The 16,671-nt window shown below is 33.7% G+C and overlaps 1 protein-coding gene across 4 annotated transcripts in view; it reads right to left on the reverse strand.

Moving 5' to 3' along the window:
• Positions 1-16,671, reverse strand: part of STXBP4 (syntaxin binding protein 4) — a 185,480-nt gene that overhangs the window by 46,514 nt on the left and 122,295 nt on the right. For all 4 annotated transcript variants that reach the window (XM_057713743.1, XM_057713746.1, XM_057713742.1 and 1 more), the window contains 3 exons: positions 12,180-12,296; positions 11,619-11,668; positions 9,915-10,048 (listed from right to left, as the gene is read on the reverse strand). In XM_057713743.1, coding sequence (XP_057569726.1) covers positions 9,915-10,048; positions 11,619-11,668; positions 12,180-12,296 — 301 coding nt within the window. The remainder of the gene's footprint in view (positions 1-9,914; positions 10,049-11,618; positions 11,669-12,179; positions 12,297-16,671) is intronic.

Consider the following 16,671-nt stretch of genomic DNA (forward strand, 5'->3'; position numbering starts at 1 on the left):
AGGGGATCACATAAGGGCACAAACACTGGGAAGCAGGGATCATGCAGACCACCAAGGAATCTGCCTACCACCCTCAGACTTTTCTCCTCTATATTAACTTAACACACCAAATCTTCTTTCTTTTTGTCACTGCTTCAAATATAGCTTGTCTCATCTTTAATTTTTTAAAAAAACTTAAGTTAATCCTGGCTTTAACATTCCTGCCACAATTCTGAAGAGTTCTTGTTAGTTCTAGGTTGTTTCTTTGTCCAACATTTGTATATTTGTTTAAACATCTAAGCTCATCAAAGAGCTCTGTGAAGTTTCCCTTGATTTATTTGTATGTCTCTACCTTTTCTTTCCTACTGAGACTGTAATTGTGTATACTGCAGTTTTTATTTTAGGATTTCTTACCCCTCAAACCACATTCTCACTGATGGTTTCTAAACACGAGGACAAATCCATTTTACCTAAATTTAAAACAAAACAAAGCAAGATAAAACTGCTTTCATGGAATCTGTGGTATATTTCCAAATATGTACACACTTAATCTCATCCTCTTTAGATTCTTTTGGAAAAACTACAATTCTAGCAGATGTGACACAAAACAGTTGAAGTGCTTCAGGATTATAACAGCTTCACATGCACTAGTTAATGATCTACTTTGAGAAAGTATCATTCATACTCCTTTTCTGCCTGCGTTGTTGAGGTCTACTCTTACAGATTTACTTTGGTTTCTTTCTTTTTCATCTCTAATGCTCTTTATGGTGCATCACTCACAGTTCATGGCTTTCAATAGTCTTATTCCCCATCTATCAGATTTGTTGCTTTGAAAAAAAAGGTGTGGCCACTCCTGGAACTATTTTGGTCAGAAAGTCGCAGCTGATGATGTGTGGTACCCCACCTAGGGTCTACATGTACAAGAGCCAAGAGGTGATTCCTCTGTCTCTCAAGTCTCACCTGCCTCATACCTGAGCCTCAGGGACATCCTCAATGTTAACAGAGCAAGCGTCTCTTCTTAGTGCCCAATACACATGTACTGAATGAATATTTGTGGAAAGAACTGACTATCTGACATCTATTTGCACATACAAGTGGATATTTCTGTTTATTAGATTCATGCATATGAATGGGCATTTATTTCTGTAATAGATTCCTAGAAATGAAACTGAAGGTTCAAAGAAAATGTACATTTTAGATTCCTAGAGACACAGACAGATCACTCTCCAAAAGAGATGAACTGAGTAGCATCTATCAACACTGTGTGAGTGTGCGGCTTTCCTCGGGTGCTCACTCGCACGCACTACAGACTGAGGGTCATTATTAATAGAGGGCCCTCCAATGAATAAAAATGGGGCCTCATTAGTTTAAGTTCACTCCTAAGTAAGTTATATTAAAACATATATGTGAAACATATGCATTAAATATATTTATTAAGTAGATATTAATCACAATGATGAAATATTAATATTTCATGAACACCTATTATGTACCTGGTACTGTTTTAGGCATTACCTAAATTGTGGTGAACAAGACAGTCAAGATCCCTGTTCTCAGGGAGCTCATATTTTAATAGAGGGGACAGAAAATTAACAAGAAAGTAAACAAAAAATCTATAGCGTACAGTCCTAAGGAGAGAATAAAATAGGGGCATGAAATAGAGTATTTGGAGGAAGAGAGAAGGCCCAAATTAAATAGGCAGTTATGAAGGCCTTTCTGAGAAGCAGACAATGAGGCTGAGGAATGAATGACATGACGAGCTGGACCTCTGTGTCCAGAGTGTCTTTGTTTTTCTCAAACACACAAGGCACCCTCCTGCCTCAGGCCTTTGCACTTGCTGTCTGGAACACTCTTGTACCAGATATCTACATGGCTTGCTCCTCCTTCATATGGCTGAAATGCCTGTCAAAGTCTTGCAGAGCACTGTGCCTAGTTATACCCATCCACAGCCACTTTCAGTATTTCTGTTGTCTATACAAGGTCAGCAAGGCCTCCCTCTCCACATACAAGACTGTATGAAAGGAGAGAGCCCTCGAAGCTGCCAGTTAGACACAAACTTCTTTATTATTTCAAACTTTATACTCATGAAAAAAAAAACTGAGTTGAAGCTGGGTTTCCTCTTCAAATTTTACTGCTATATTAAAGAGTAAAATATTACTTTGGAATTGTTTTCAGGGGTTTTAGCACATTATTTTTACATGTTCTCAGTGATTTAATAATGATAAACTATATAAATCTACATTAATCGAAATCTTGCATCACCTTCCAAGGTTTCCAGCTTTCTAAAAAAAGAGGGAGGAAGAGAGCAGTTGATCATGTCAGACTAGGCTGCAAGGACAAAACGCTTCTACATAACGACAACGAGTAACGAAGACTAAACGACAAGGATAACGACGGGGATGCACATCGGGGACTTATCACATATGAGCCGCTTGGTAAACACAAACTGTAATCAGCTAGTTACTTCAGTTACATTCTCTTTAACTCTCAGAACAACGCTATGAGTTGGTCGTGTCTCCATTTTCATGGCCAAGGAAAATGAGACTCAGAGAGCTTACAGAACCTCTTTCTGGGCTTTTGCACAAATCTATTAGGTGTTAGAGCTGGAATTTGAATCCAGCATATGGTCTTTTCACTATGCTATTCTGCCTCTATACTAGTAAAAATGAATCTGTCTTTTTGACAAAGATATCATTTAGGGTGCAAACAACTAATGTTTATGTAAAACTAAAGACAATTTCACAAACGTTATTTCATTTTATCCTATAATGCCATAAGCTGTGATGCTCGTTCTTTCCATTTTATAAATGGAGCAAACGTGAAGTTGAGGAATTTAAATAAGGTTTAAAAGACCTCATCCAAGAAGTAGGTTTTCTCACTCCCAATGCTGTATCTACTTTGACTTTAACTTTCATTAGCATTAGGGGTTATTATAAAAGAAATGAGAAACACCAATAGTATTATATAGTTCCAAGATCTAATCATTTTAATCTAATTGGTAATCTTGGTTGGATGAGTTCAGAAGGTCACAAATTTGTGAAAAATATTATTAAAGATTTTAAGGTTTTTTTGCCTGCATACATTTATTATTCCCTCTTTATACAATGTTTTGTAAATGATTCCAAAGAGAGCTTTTATTTTTTTACTATGAGGTTTTCATGATGCTTAAAAATTTATTTTACTTAAGGATGCTTTAAATTTTAGAAGTAACAAATGCTCACTCTAAAAAAAAAAAAAAAAAAAAAAAGAAGTTTCTAATAAAAAAAAATACCCTCCCCAATCTGACCTCCTGAGAAAACAACTATTTTAATGAGTCAGATATCCATCTATACCTGACTGAAAATTATTTAAGCCTCCTGAACCAATGCAATCTGTTGCTTTATTCTGAATATTTGTAAGTCATGAAAATTAGTCACTGATTCTAATTAAAATAAAAAATAAACTCTAAAACAATCATCTTTACATAGCACTTTGTATTTTACAAATCACTCTCATACTAGTTAATTTAATCCTTGAAACAGTCTTATGAAGATTGTATCTCCAATTTAGAGACAGAAAGCCAAAATTCCGAGAGGTCATCATATTTTATCATATCTGAGATAATGAATGTGAATATAAGGCACCCTGCCATTTTATATGCTCCCAAGAGAAAAAAATTCTGCCAATTAATTGTGATATAACGACTTAACTATACCCTTGTGAGACTTACAGAACTTAATATTAGAAGGCCTAGGTTAGGGTCCTGGCATTGTCCTTTCCAAGCATGTGACAAACTATTTAAGTTCTCTGAGCCTTAATCTTTTCATATCTTTTAAATTAGAAATAATAATGTCTATCTCACAGGGTTGTGTGAGGACATATTGATGTAAAATGGTATTTTTAAACTGTAAAGCTGAGAAAATTTAAAAAACCTTTATCTTTGGTATTATTATTTTAAAAGATATTATCTGTGATAGTAATATTAATATCCTGTTGTTGAAGGCAGGGAATTCTAGATCTAAATTGAACTATTTTATCATATGAAATAATTATTAAAGCTGTAGCTGCACACAACTGCTACTGCTGCTGTCTTTCCTGAGAAGAGTTGTTAATACTTTGTCCTCATATGAACTCTGGGGAACACCTATTCCATTAACCTAAAAGAATGCATTCAGTTTGAATGAGGACATTTTCAGGCCTTGAGGGAAAATACTTCTTTTTGCCACCATTTACATTTTGCTTGTCCAATTATAGCATAGAAACATGAACTAGACTTTAGACATTCTATTATTATAGTTCGTTCTAATTGTGCAAGGAATTAGTTTCATTTTTTGGAAGAGAGCTAATTCACTACACTTTACCATCTATGCCTTCTACAATTTTTGAAGCATTCATTGTATTTTTTTCTGCTTTTGTGTTGGAAATCATTTTATGTTATAGTCTCTTCACCATGTTAGTACTAAAGTATACAGCCTTTTACTTAATTAAATCCTAGACATTGTGCATTCTGCAATCCCCTTGACAACTATTTTCCTGCCTTGTGGGAGAAATTAGGTCCTGCTTGTCTAGCTATGCCTTTATACCTTACGGCTGCTGGCAGATATGTGATTAAAGTATATATCAGAAATGCTGTCCTGGAAATGATCTTCTATGAAAATGCATACCTTGTGGTAGCTCTGGGATTGATTCACCCTGGATGTCTGTTTGTTTATACTAAATATTGGAAACATGGTGGCTTCCTGATTTTTATGACTGACAAACTCTATTATGTTCGCTTCTTATGAACCAGCAGACAATAGTAGATGGTTAGTATAGATTTGGTATTATTAAATCATTTCAGCACTACAATACTCAGAAATTTGTTCAATGAAAAAGGCAAATACCCAACACTTAATGTGCAGAAGGAGCAATAGGGAAACATGAGGTAGTCTAAGATCCAAGATGGTGACAGGCAATTGCTTTGTGCTTGTGGACTTTGGGTTACTCATTGACCCGATATGCAATGGATATCAAGTTTAAACATTAATACTGAATTTCAAGTGTTCCAAAAAATTATACACACTGACCCACTTCTCTTTTTAAAAATGAATATTTGGCTACTCCAAACCTAGCCCATGCTACTACCATCTCCTCCTATGTCAATCATATAATAGCCAACTAGTCTTCCTGCTTTCTTCACTCTTGGCTACTCTTACAGTCTAGTTTCAAACAAGTGCCTGAATGATCTTTTAAAATGTAGACCAGATCATGTTACTCCTTCTGCTTAAAACCATTAATGGCTCCCATGATACTCAAAATACAAACCAAACTCCTTCGTATGGTGTTCAAAGCCCTATACAATCTGGCTCCTTTCTACATCTCCACCCTTACCTCCTGCCACTCTCTTGCTTGCTCATATGTATCAGATACCCAGGCTTTTTTTTCCTGTCCCTCAAATATGTCAAGATCGCTCCTACCTCAAGGCTTTTGTATTTGCCTTAAAAAGCTCTTCCCATGTAGGTTTCCTGCTAGCTGGATCTTGGTTCAAATGTCACCTCTTCAAAAAAAGAGAAGCAGCATCCCCACTTACTCACATCCCCTCACACATCGTCTGGCTTATTATATGCGTAACAGTCATCACTGTCTGGAATTGTCATGTACTTATTTGCTACCTTGTTTGTCCACCTCTGCCCTTACAATTTACTTAAGCAGGTTGATAGTAACAACTTTGTTTATGCTATTATCAAAGGGCCTAAGTCGGGGTCTGGCCCACTGTAGATACTCAATATAATAGTTCATGAAAGAATGAAGTAATGAATCTAAGTGACTCTAAATGATTGCCTTTTAAGTGATATCTTCTTCTCTCACTTTTTTTTTTTTTTTTGGAAATAAAATTGTAACAGGAAAGAAATTACTTATTTTCTTGAGGATAATAATAATTTGCCCACTTAAAACAAAACTGAATAACTGAAGCATAGTTTATTTTCCAGAAATCACATAAGATTAAATTTGATATATTTTCTTAATGGAACATTACAGCAGTAACCTACTTTCAATTTGCAACAATACAAGAAACTATGTGAGTATACTCACATTTTCCTTGAATAGTAAGATACCATGAATATTTATGGTGGTTCTTATCTGGCTCTGAATAACCAAGTCACTAGAGAATAGGTCTGTATTAAAAAACAGGTGAAACTGTCTCTCAAATAGCATCAGATTCACATAACCTAGTCCCTATGCATGAAATGTTTTCCCCAATTCTAGGAGAAGAAAGATACATAAATAGTATGATTACTTTATGTGGAAGTAAATACCAGAATGCCCATTCTAAATAGCATGGCTGACTTTTGCCAAAGATATATATCTATATCTATATTTATATCTATATCTATACATACACACATGGCTTTTCCTTTGCTAAACTCATGTTTGTTAATAAAAATATGCTTTGAAGGAAATAAGGAAAGCAAAGATGAGAGTTTGAGACCTAGACCTAGAATAAGTACAATGAGAAGATACTATATCAAGTGTGAGCTTTGGATCCAAAAGAAAAATTATGAAGGCCTTTAAATATTGTAGTACTGCATTTCCCCTTTTTCTCAAAGAGCCTTTCCCATCTGCCTAAATAAGTTCTAATTAGCATCAGAATATAAAGACAAAAAGCAGCTATTACTGACATTCTAATTCTAAAAGTTAAAATATTGCTAATTTCAGACAGGAATACCTAAATTGAGGAAGGAGTCTTATATAAACAAATATGTATAATTGGATAGTCTTTATTTCAAATAAAGATTACACTAAAGCATTACAAATTGAATGAAGCTTTAGAAAATAATTAATTAATACCTACCATAGAGAAAAGGTATTAGTTATTTAAATTAATTACTTTAAATAATAATGTGGTACCAGCAGCAGTAATACCCATTTATGGAACATCTTATACTATCAGATACTTTACGTATATTTCATTTAATCCTCCAATCCTCCAGTCCTGCCATGGCAGATATTATAATCTCTACCTTTTTACATGAGGAAACAGCCTAAAGGTTATGTAACTTGCCTAATGAAGCTGGATGACCAATTGAGGTGCTCTCTGGGGCACCTGTAGGGAACATCAGAGATTCTGAGGCACATCGTTTACATGCATTCAAAGTGCTGCTTGACTCCTGGCTGCCTCTGTGATTCACATACTTCTCTACTGCTAGAGGTATTCTTGTAAGAGATGGATGGCCATGTTTGCAATTCTGTAGGAAGCATTCGTGTTCCCTGTAATTATACATCAGGGGTTCTTAAATTGGGGTTCATAAACACTCTGAAAATGGATAAAAAATGTATTTAATTGCATATTTTTGGGAAGAGGAGTTTCACCAGATTTCAGTGGAGCCCATGATCCAAAAATGGTTTGGAATTATTCTCTAGATATATTCCATAGAGACTGGTTTTAAGCTATAAGATCTAAGAAATCTTAATTTCATTTCTGAGGAAATTCCATAGTATAACATCCTAGACTGTACTTAAATTAACAAGAAAGTGGAGACAATTACCCAAAGGAAAATTTCAAATTGTAACTTGAAATAATCAGATAACGATGGCAAAGGAAATGAGGTGGAGGCCGAGGCTGAATTATCTACCTTATGAGAGTAATTTTCCCCTTTTCATTACAGTTAGAAAAAGCTACTGCTTAAAGAGAAAGAAAAATGAGCTGAGTTTATCTGAATTATCACACTTAAAAAGATATGTCATATATAATTACAAAAGTGCTGGGAAATATGCAAACATTAGCAACTGTATTTCTAAATAAGAAAACATAGAAACTATTTGCTAGTTTTAAACAGCAGAGTAGGTATAATTTTATACCAGATAAAAAGTGCAGATGTAATTTTTCACTTTTCTTCCAAAAAAGTTCTGCTGAACTTCAAAAATTTTCTTTGAATAATCATGTTTGACAAATATAAAGGTTAATGTTAGCAAGGTAATTAAAATTAACAATTGCAATATCCACTAGGCTATGTCTGTGCAGGTGTTTCCCTCTACTGTTCCCACCCTAACTTAAAAATCCCTGATATATAAAATTCTGATCTTACACATAGTACATTAGTAGTGGTTATTTTCATCCCTCCTAAAAATCCACAGAATTTTCTTTACATAAAGAGTTTTTATAGGGTTTCTAAAATGTAATTTGATTTAAAAAAATGTAATAGGTTATACAAAATTACAAAAAAATACTTATTGCAGAAATTGAGCAGGCACTATTTGAGGCATGGATTCCAATGCTCTATAATATTGTTTTAAATTCAGAGGTTACCTTGAAGGAAGGATCTTGAATATTACCCTATTACCAAGTCATCTACTACCCAGGACGTTACTCAAAACTTATTATTTTGATACTTGATTAACACTGACTTTTTTTTTTCCTGTGTGTGTATGTGTGTGTGTGTGTGCACGCGCACGTTTAGTATCTGGTCCCCAGCATAGAGATTAAGAGTGCAAACTAGAGGAATAATGGAATGCTAAAGGCCAGCACAACGATAACCAGCAGACTGACTGACACTGAGGGAAGAGATGGAAACAAATAAAAAGAAAGTCTAAATACATGTGCCTGGAGGGACTTCCTAGGTGGCTCAGTGGTTAAGAATCCACCTGCCAATGCAGGGGATACAGGTCCAATCCCTGGTCCAGGAAGATCCCACAAGCCATGGAGCAACTAAGCCCGTGTGCCACAACTATTGAGCCTGCACTCTAGAGGCCCTAAGTCACAACTATTGAGCTCATGTGCTGCAACTACTGAAGACCAAGCACCTAGAGCCCCTGCTCTGCAATAAGAGAAGCCCATGCACCACAACGAAGAGTAGTCCCCCCCTCCCGGTAGCCCCCGCTGGCCGCAACTAGAGAAAGCCCGCGTGCAGCAACAAAGAGCCAATGCAGCCAATAAAAAAATAAATAAATTTATTAAAAACAAAACAAAACATGTACCTAGAGATGGAAAGAGGGAAGGATGGAAATAGCCAATCATTTAAATTTTCCCCAAGGATCTCCCTTTCAGTTGGGATGTTGGTGGTTACTGATTGCATTGCTGACTCTGGGGGTGTCCAATGACAGATCATGTGTTTCCTTGAGAGAGGTATCCTCTCAGCTTTGAAGAATATGGAACTGGTTCAGCTATTCTACAGCCCTTTAATTAATTACCCTGCTGACTGCCCCAGGGTTTGTTCCTAGTTTTCCCTCTTGTGATCCTAGGGGTTTTTCACAGTTCTGTTTAACTCACTGTTTCAGCAGCCTTGTCTTTCATCTTTACTGTATTCTGGGGTCTTTTGCTCAGCTAGGCTCTACCTTCAATCTTATTCCATCTGTTGTGTATTATTAAAAAATTCCTCAATGTTGATTTCACCCTTCTAGGTTTCTAGTGCTATTGTGCTATTATTATTATTATTTTTTAAGCTCTTTATTGGAATATAATTGCTTTATACTCTTGTACCAGTTTTTGAGGTACACCAAAGTGAATCAGCTGTATTTACACATATATCCCCATATTCCCTCCCTCCCACGACTCCCTCCTGTTCTCCCTGTCCTGGCCCTCTAAGGCATCACCCATCATCGAGTTGATCTTCCTTTGTTATACAGGACCTTCCCACTAGCTATCTATTTTACAGTTGGTAGTGTATATACATCTATGCTACTTGCTATTATTTTTATATTTATTCTTCCATTTCAAAGAGACTTTAGATGGAAGTTGAGGGTAAAAAAAAAAGTCTTAATCAGCTATCTTCTGTTGGAAGCCATTTTGAGCAATTTAAAAGAAGCAAATATTCTCCCCCTACATTTGGTTGCATTAAAATTTTTATCAATAAGCTATCAATTTTACTGTAGGCAAACCAATGCATTTAACAAGATTAAACTGTTAAACTTGAAATTTTCTTGTTTTGTTTTATTAAATAAGTTATATTTTAAAGAGTGAAAAAAGGCAGAAAACTTACAATCCATATCAAGTATGGCACGAACAGATTTAACAAGTTCCTTAGACTCAAGTGCCAGTGTTGCTGGGATGTTACGTCCATTCCTTCCCAGTGGTGTGAGGGACGTCTGGGAAGCTAACATAGCTCTTCTTTCACTATGGGGGTAATAAAATAAAGCTGAACTTATTACACAATTAATAATATCTATCTTTGCTAAATTTGAATCTTATTAATTATAAAATTGTACAAAACTTTTGATTTCTAGGAACATTGTATTCTTACAGCCATAACTGAAATAATTCCCACAAGATAACATTTCTGTTTTCAATTTTTTATTATATAATAGGCCTATTTAATAAATAGGCCTATTATATAATAAATAGGCATATTATATAATAAATAGGCAATTAGGTTGACTTTATATATAAGGAGGAAGGAATAGAAGGATAGCCCCCTCCTAAATCATTTGCTTAGCTTATTTTGTGAGTGCTTGTGTTATGCTAAAATGATGTGGCCATTTATTTAGTTCTGTAAACATTTAAATTAAGCACTTAAACATACATTTATTAAATAGACATTTACTACTACTTCTAGTAATATTAAATATAAATTCAATATGTATATTTGCTCCTGAAATTCTCTCTTAAACTCTTCCATTTGCTGTCTCTAAATCTAAAACAGCCTAGAGCATCTATATCACTTTAAAAAAATGCAAATGTCACCTGAAATGAATGCATTCTGATATAATTAAAATGTAAGGTTTTACTTTTACCATTATGCTAAAAATTTTACTTGAAAAGAGACAATTTTAAACTGATGACAAAGCCATCATTACTTATAATCCATCTTCCTAAGCATAATAGTATTAATTCATAAGGAGAAACTAAAGCATCAATTCTCAAATTCAAATACAGAGCCTTTATTCTGTGTAGAATACCAAGGCCAATATCCACAACAGAAGATATAGTGTATTAAAAAGACTGAGACAAATTTTCCTAGTATTTAACTTTCCAAGATGTAGAAAAAGGTTGCTTAATGTTGCTTTTTTTAAAAAAATGATGTATAGTTGATTTACAAAGTTGTTACTTTTAGGTGTATAGCAAAGCGATTCAGTTATATACATTAATGTTGATTTTTAAAGTTGCCTTTGTTCCATGAACCTGCAAGGGTAGGCTCTGGCTTTTAAATAGTCATTTTTAATATCAAAACTTTTGAATTATTATTCAAAGGTCACAATGAAACCTTGGGTGGTAGGAGCCGGGAACATGTCTAACCCATATAAGGGGAATCTGATTGCTGAGTATTTTAACATGCTTACTGAAAATATCATCATGATACTCACATCATTATTTTACATCATAAGCAGCATAGATAACAATAAAAACATCACATTTCACCTGAAGAAATTTAAGATGAGTTTAAAGGTGTACTATCATACGTATGTTTCTAAATTCAAAAATGCTATGTGGAAACCTAAAATATAATGAATCACTTTCACTTATTGAACTGCTGTTTACACAGTAAAGGGTGGAGTTTTCCTATGTTTCTGCAAGCATGCACTGCTAGAAGTAGAACTACATTGCTAGCGTCAGCCTTTATAAAAGGAAAAAAAAATTGCTTTGACTATCTTAAGACTATACGAGATTTTAGCATTTTAGCCACAAGTACCAGATGAAAAATGTAATCAGTGGCCACACTCTGCAGAAAGCACTTAAATATTCTTACCTTAAATTTGACAAAGGAACAGAATTATCAGAAAACAATTCTTGAATAGCCTAGGGACAAACAAGATAGTGAAGGCGATATGTAACTTTGATAGATTTTAAATATGTTTTTTCTTGCTTAAATAATATTTATAATTCCCTCCCTCCATATGATTAAAAAGGTGTTTCTGTTATATAGGGAAAAAAAAATCAATTACGTGAACATATAATTCTACTCAGAATTATAATACACAGAGAAACATTTCTTTATAGGGTAAAAAAAAATATAGGATATATTTATCAGCTAATGTTTACACAGTATCAAGAGCTTTAAGAAAGTGTTCATTAAAACACAGTATATATTCGGGATCATATTACCCTGTCTCAATTATTTCTCTTAATCTGTATGTTAGCTGGTCTTTTCATTATCTAAGCAATTTAAAATCTGACTTCAAGTCAGCATTGCTGTTTTGAGCCCAGAGAATGTTTCGCTAGCCACCAAACACCATGACATTTATCTAGATGTCAGTGGTCTACACATTTCTTAAAAATGGACATAAAGTGATGTAACAGGAAAATTTACCTCTACAAAATGAAGAAGCTTTTCAGTGGATGCCTCAAAAGTTTTTCGTGCCATTTCTGATTTTCGCAATTGGCAGTCAAGTACTGTAATTCTCTTTCTTAACTCCTGAACACTTTCCTGGACAGAGATACCAAAAGGAATATATTATACATTTCTTCAATTTTACACCAGTGGCTCCTATTTTCATTTTTTATTAACTAGTATCCAACATTACCATATCATTTACTTTCTCACTTATTGTATATATCTTCTGATTTTGGGGGGCACTAACTAATTGAATATTTTTAAAAGCTAAACTGCACAGGGATGCTGCAAACTTTATAAGATAAGCTACATATAACTTTATTAATTCTTATAGTAAAATACATTTTAATTAGTTTATGGTGGTTTTTGACAACATGGCTTACCAGATGCTGACACACACCCCTATTAGTGTGGCACAATTCAACATGCTGAAGATATACGTACATATTTAATGTAATATGACCCAATGTAAAGTTGAGCTGATGGGGAAGTAAAAGAATTCCATGAACAGTAAAGGAATTTCATAAAGACAAGCAACAGCAATGCTGAGTGAACCTGCTGAAGTTTGAGTACACTGTAGCACAATTTGATCTCAGGGTATATGCTGAGCCTTGGAGGCCTATAGTTCGGGGTTTAATCAAGCACAAATGGCAAACAGGAGAACTTTAATGGGTAAATTAGGGAGAAACAAATCTTTTGATTTTGGCTCTGGTGAATGGTAAAAAATAGTGTCCCCTGAATAACTGCGAACCACAGTCCCCCACTCATGCAGATTTGAGGTCAGAATTTATATTACCCATGTGGCCTGTACATTCATAAGCTGAACATTTAAATTGGTCCCTGGCTGGTAAAAGCAAACACAAAATTTCTTTAGTGGGTTATTTTCTAAACTCAGATATCAAAGAATTCCTACATTTAATGTATCAAAAGAACATAATCTCAGCAAATAAGCTACTATGAATGAAAAGTCAGCTGAAGGAAAAAATTATAGGATCAGACCTATAGAGATAGCAGATACGGAAGTGATCAGATACAGAATATAAAGCTATGTTTAATATATTTTAAAAATTAAGAAAGAATTTAAAGCATAATAAACAACAAACTATCAAAACAGATCCAGATGACATAAAAAAAATCAGTCTTAAAAATAAAAATGCAGTCATAATTAGAAACTCAATTTATGTGTTTACTATCCAATTAGATACAGCTGAAAAGAGAATGGGTGAACTGGAAGACAGAAGTAAAGAAACTTCTCATAATAGAGCAGAAAAATAAAAAAAGGAAAATATGAAAAGAGAAGAGGTAAGGAAAAAATAACCAGAAGAAGACCTAGCATACATCCAATCTGAATTACACAAGAGAGACCAGAAATAATGAAAGAGAAATAGATCAGAATAACAGCTTAGGGCTTTTCAGAAATGATGAAAGACGTTGTTTCTCAGATAAGGAAGCTCATTCTATGAATTTCAAGCAATATAAATAAAAATAAGTGAACACATGACTGATCATTGTCAAACTGCTGAACATTAAAGATAAAGAGAAAATCATCTAAAAAGAAACAACAGATTGCAAACAAATGACAGACTGACATCTGATCTCACAACCATAGAATAAAAACATTGAAAGAAATTCAGTGCCAATATAACATTCTAAATGTAGCAAAAATATATTTCAGGAACAAGAGTCAATAAAGATATTTCCAGACAAACAAAAATAGAGTTTATTACCAATAGATCCTCACTACTTCTAAAAGATGAATTTCTAAAAGATGTACTTCAGGAAAAAAGAAAGTAACTCTAGCAAGAAGGTCTGAAATGCAAGAAAGAATGTTGAACAAAGAAAATGATAAACATGGAGGTCTATCTAAACAAAGTTTTGACTGCACAAAATAAATTGTAATAGTATCTAATTTATGATGTTAAAAGTCAAGAAAGAACTAAAATATTACTTACTTAATAGAAATTAAACAGAAAGGGATGATTGAATTTATGTTTTAAAGTCCTTACAATATTTAGAAGCAGAAAGCTAGTGATTAGTTTTATAATTTAAGTTAAAATAGAATGTTAAAATATCTAAGATAATCATTAAAAATTAGAAACCAAGGTCTAACTTCTAAACCAGCAGAGTAAAATAAATGAAATGGGAGCAGAGGAACACAGGAGAGGTCTGATCCAATCCAAAAAAGAAAAAAAAAAAGGGGGGGGGGGAACAAGAAATGATAAACAACTAAAAAACATGGGACAAATAAAATGTACAAAATAAAAGGGTAGAAATAAAGCCAAGTGCATTAGCAAATAAGAATGTAAATGGAAAGATCATTCCAATTAAAAATCAAAAATTAGTAAAATGGGGAAAAAATCCACTTACCTCTTGTTTACCATAGACACAATTAAAATATAAAGACACTGAAAAGTTGAAAGTAAAAGGATGGAAAAAATACATAGGTAAATACCAAAAGAAAGTTGGTGTAACTATTTTAATATCAATCAAAAATAAGCATTAAAGGGGAAAGAAGATTGCTAGATTAAATAGTCACAACATTTTCCTAAAAGGATAACATAATTCCAAGCTTGTATGCAACTAAAACATTACTTAAAAATACATAAAAAAAATTTAAAAAAGGAATCACAAGGGAAATTTTAACCTATTCCCTAACAAAGAAATTAATATAACTAGAGAAGAACTGAACCCCACAATTAATGATCCTGATCTAGAGACTATATAAAACAATACATCAAAAGGCTGCAGAATCCTTTTCAAGCTTACTTTGAACATTTGTAAATACCGGCCATACATACAGTAAGCTATGAAGCAGCCATCAATGAATTTTGGAGTTGTTATCTATAGACTAGATTTTCTGGCCACACGCAGTTAACCCTTCTGTTCCTCAATGATGTTTATGAATCAAGCCATGATCATAAATATGTAAAATTTTCCCAAATTAATGTATATATTTAATGCATTTTCAGTAAAAATTACAGTCATATTTATTTCTTTTGATGGAATTTATAATCTGAGTCTAAAATACATATAAAAGATCAAAGGGTTATGTAGCCAACACACTTTTAAAGAAAAAGAACTAGACAGGGTGATCAGATCAAGATTGAGAGTAAAAGAGGCTTCTGAATGAACGGTGCTGGGGTAGTTGGTCATTTAGAATAAAAAAGAAAGAATGAAATGGATCCCCATCTTATATAATGACATAAAACCATGACAAAAGGATCAAAATTTTAAAACTTTTAGAGACAAATATAAAAAATCTTTGGGAATGGAAGGACTTCTAGAAAGACACATGAGGGAAGAGACTGATAAGTTTGATTACAGGAAAATAACACCTGTTCATTTACCACAGGGTGAAAAGGCAAGCCATAAATTTATATTTTTACAACATAAAATCTAAGATAGGTTAGTAACCAGAACATACAAACGATCACTACATATGAATATGAAAAGACAAATAACCCAATGGAAAAATGGTTAGAAGATATAAAGAAGCATTTCACATAAAAACACAAATGCCTAATAAATGCATAAATATTAGCTCAACTGGCTATCTGGGACAAGGGGCAAAGCCCTGGTTTATTGCATTTGGGGGTGTAAATAATCCCACCATGGCTGATTTCAAGCTAACAACATGATGTCATTGAACATGGGGGTAAGAAGAAATGTATATACTCAGCTCTCATAAGCCAGTGCCAGCTGGTCCCACCACATCAGTAGCTCAGAGTCATTAGTAACCAGAGAAATTTAAATTAATCCACAGTGAGATACACTTTCACACCTAAGTTTGATAAAAATTAAAAGTAAAAGAAAAGAGCAAGGATTTGGGGTAAATGGTAATTCTCACTCACTACTGGTGGGAGTAAAAATTGGTTCACACACTTTCAAACACAATTAGGCACTGCCTAATTGTAATTAGTAAAGTTGATTATACAATCATCATTCAACCTAGCAATTCCACTCCAAGATATGAACCCAAGAGAACTGTTACACAGGTGGAGCAGGATATATGCACAAAATTGTTTTCAGAAACATTGTTCATAATAGAAGAAAACTGAAACCACTGGACTGTGCATCAAATACAGAATGGGCAAATATACTGTAGTGTATCCATTCAATGGAGTACAGAAAAGAAATGAAAAGATATGAACTAGCTATAAACTTCAAATAGATGAATCACAAAAACAAAATTTTGAGTGAAAAAAGCAAAATGGAAGAAGAAAAGTAGTATATTTCTATTTATATAAAATTGACAAACAGGCAAATTTAAACAACATATTGTAAAAGGATATATACATATGTAGTAAAACTATCAAGAAAATGGTTAACAATCCAGGAAAGTGGTTTACCTATGAGGGCAAGGGAGGGGGATGCAATTGGAAAGGGATATTGTGGATCTTCAAAGGTATTGATAAAGTTTTATTTCTTAAGCTGAAGGTGAAAAAAATAAAATAAAAAGGGAAATAAG

Source organism: Hippopotamus amphibius, chromosome 17 (assembly GCF_030028045.1).
Source record: "Hippopotamus amphibius kiboko isolate mHipAmp2 chromosome 17, mHipAmp2.hap2, whole genome shotgun sequence".
Classification (NCBI taxonomy): Eukaryota; Metazoa; Chordata; class Mammalia; order Artiodactyla; family Hippopotamidae; genus Hippopotamus; species Hippopotamus amphibius.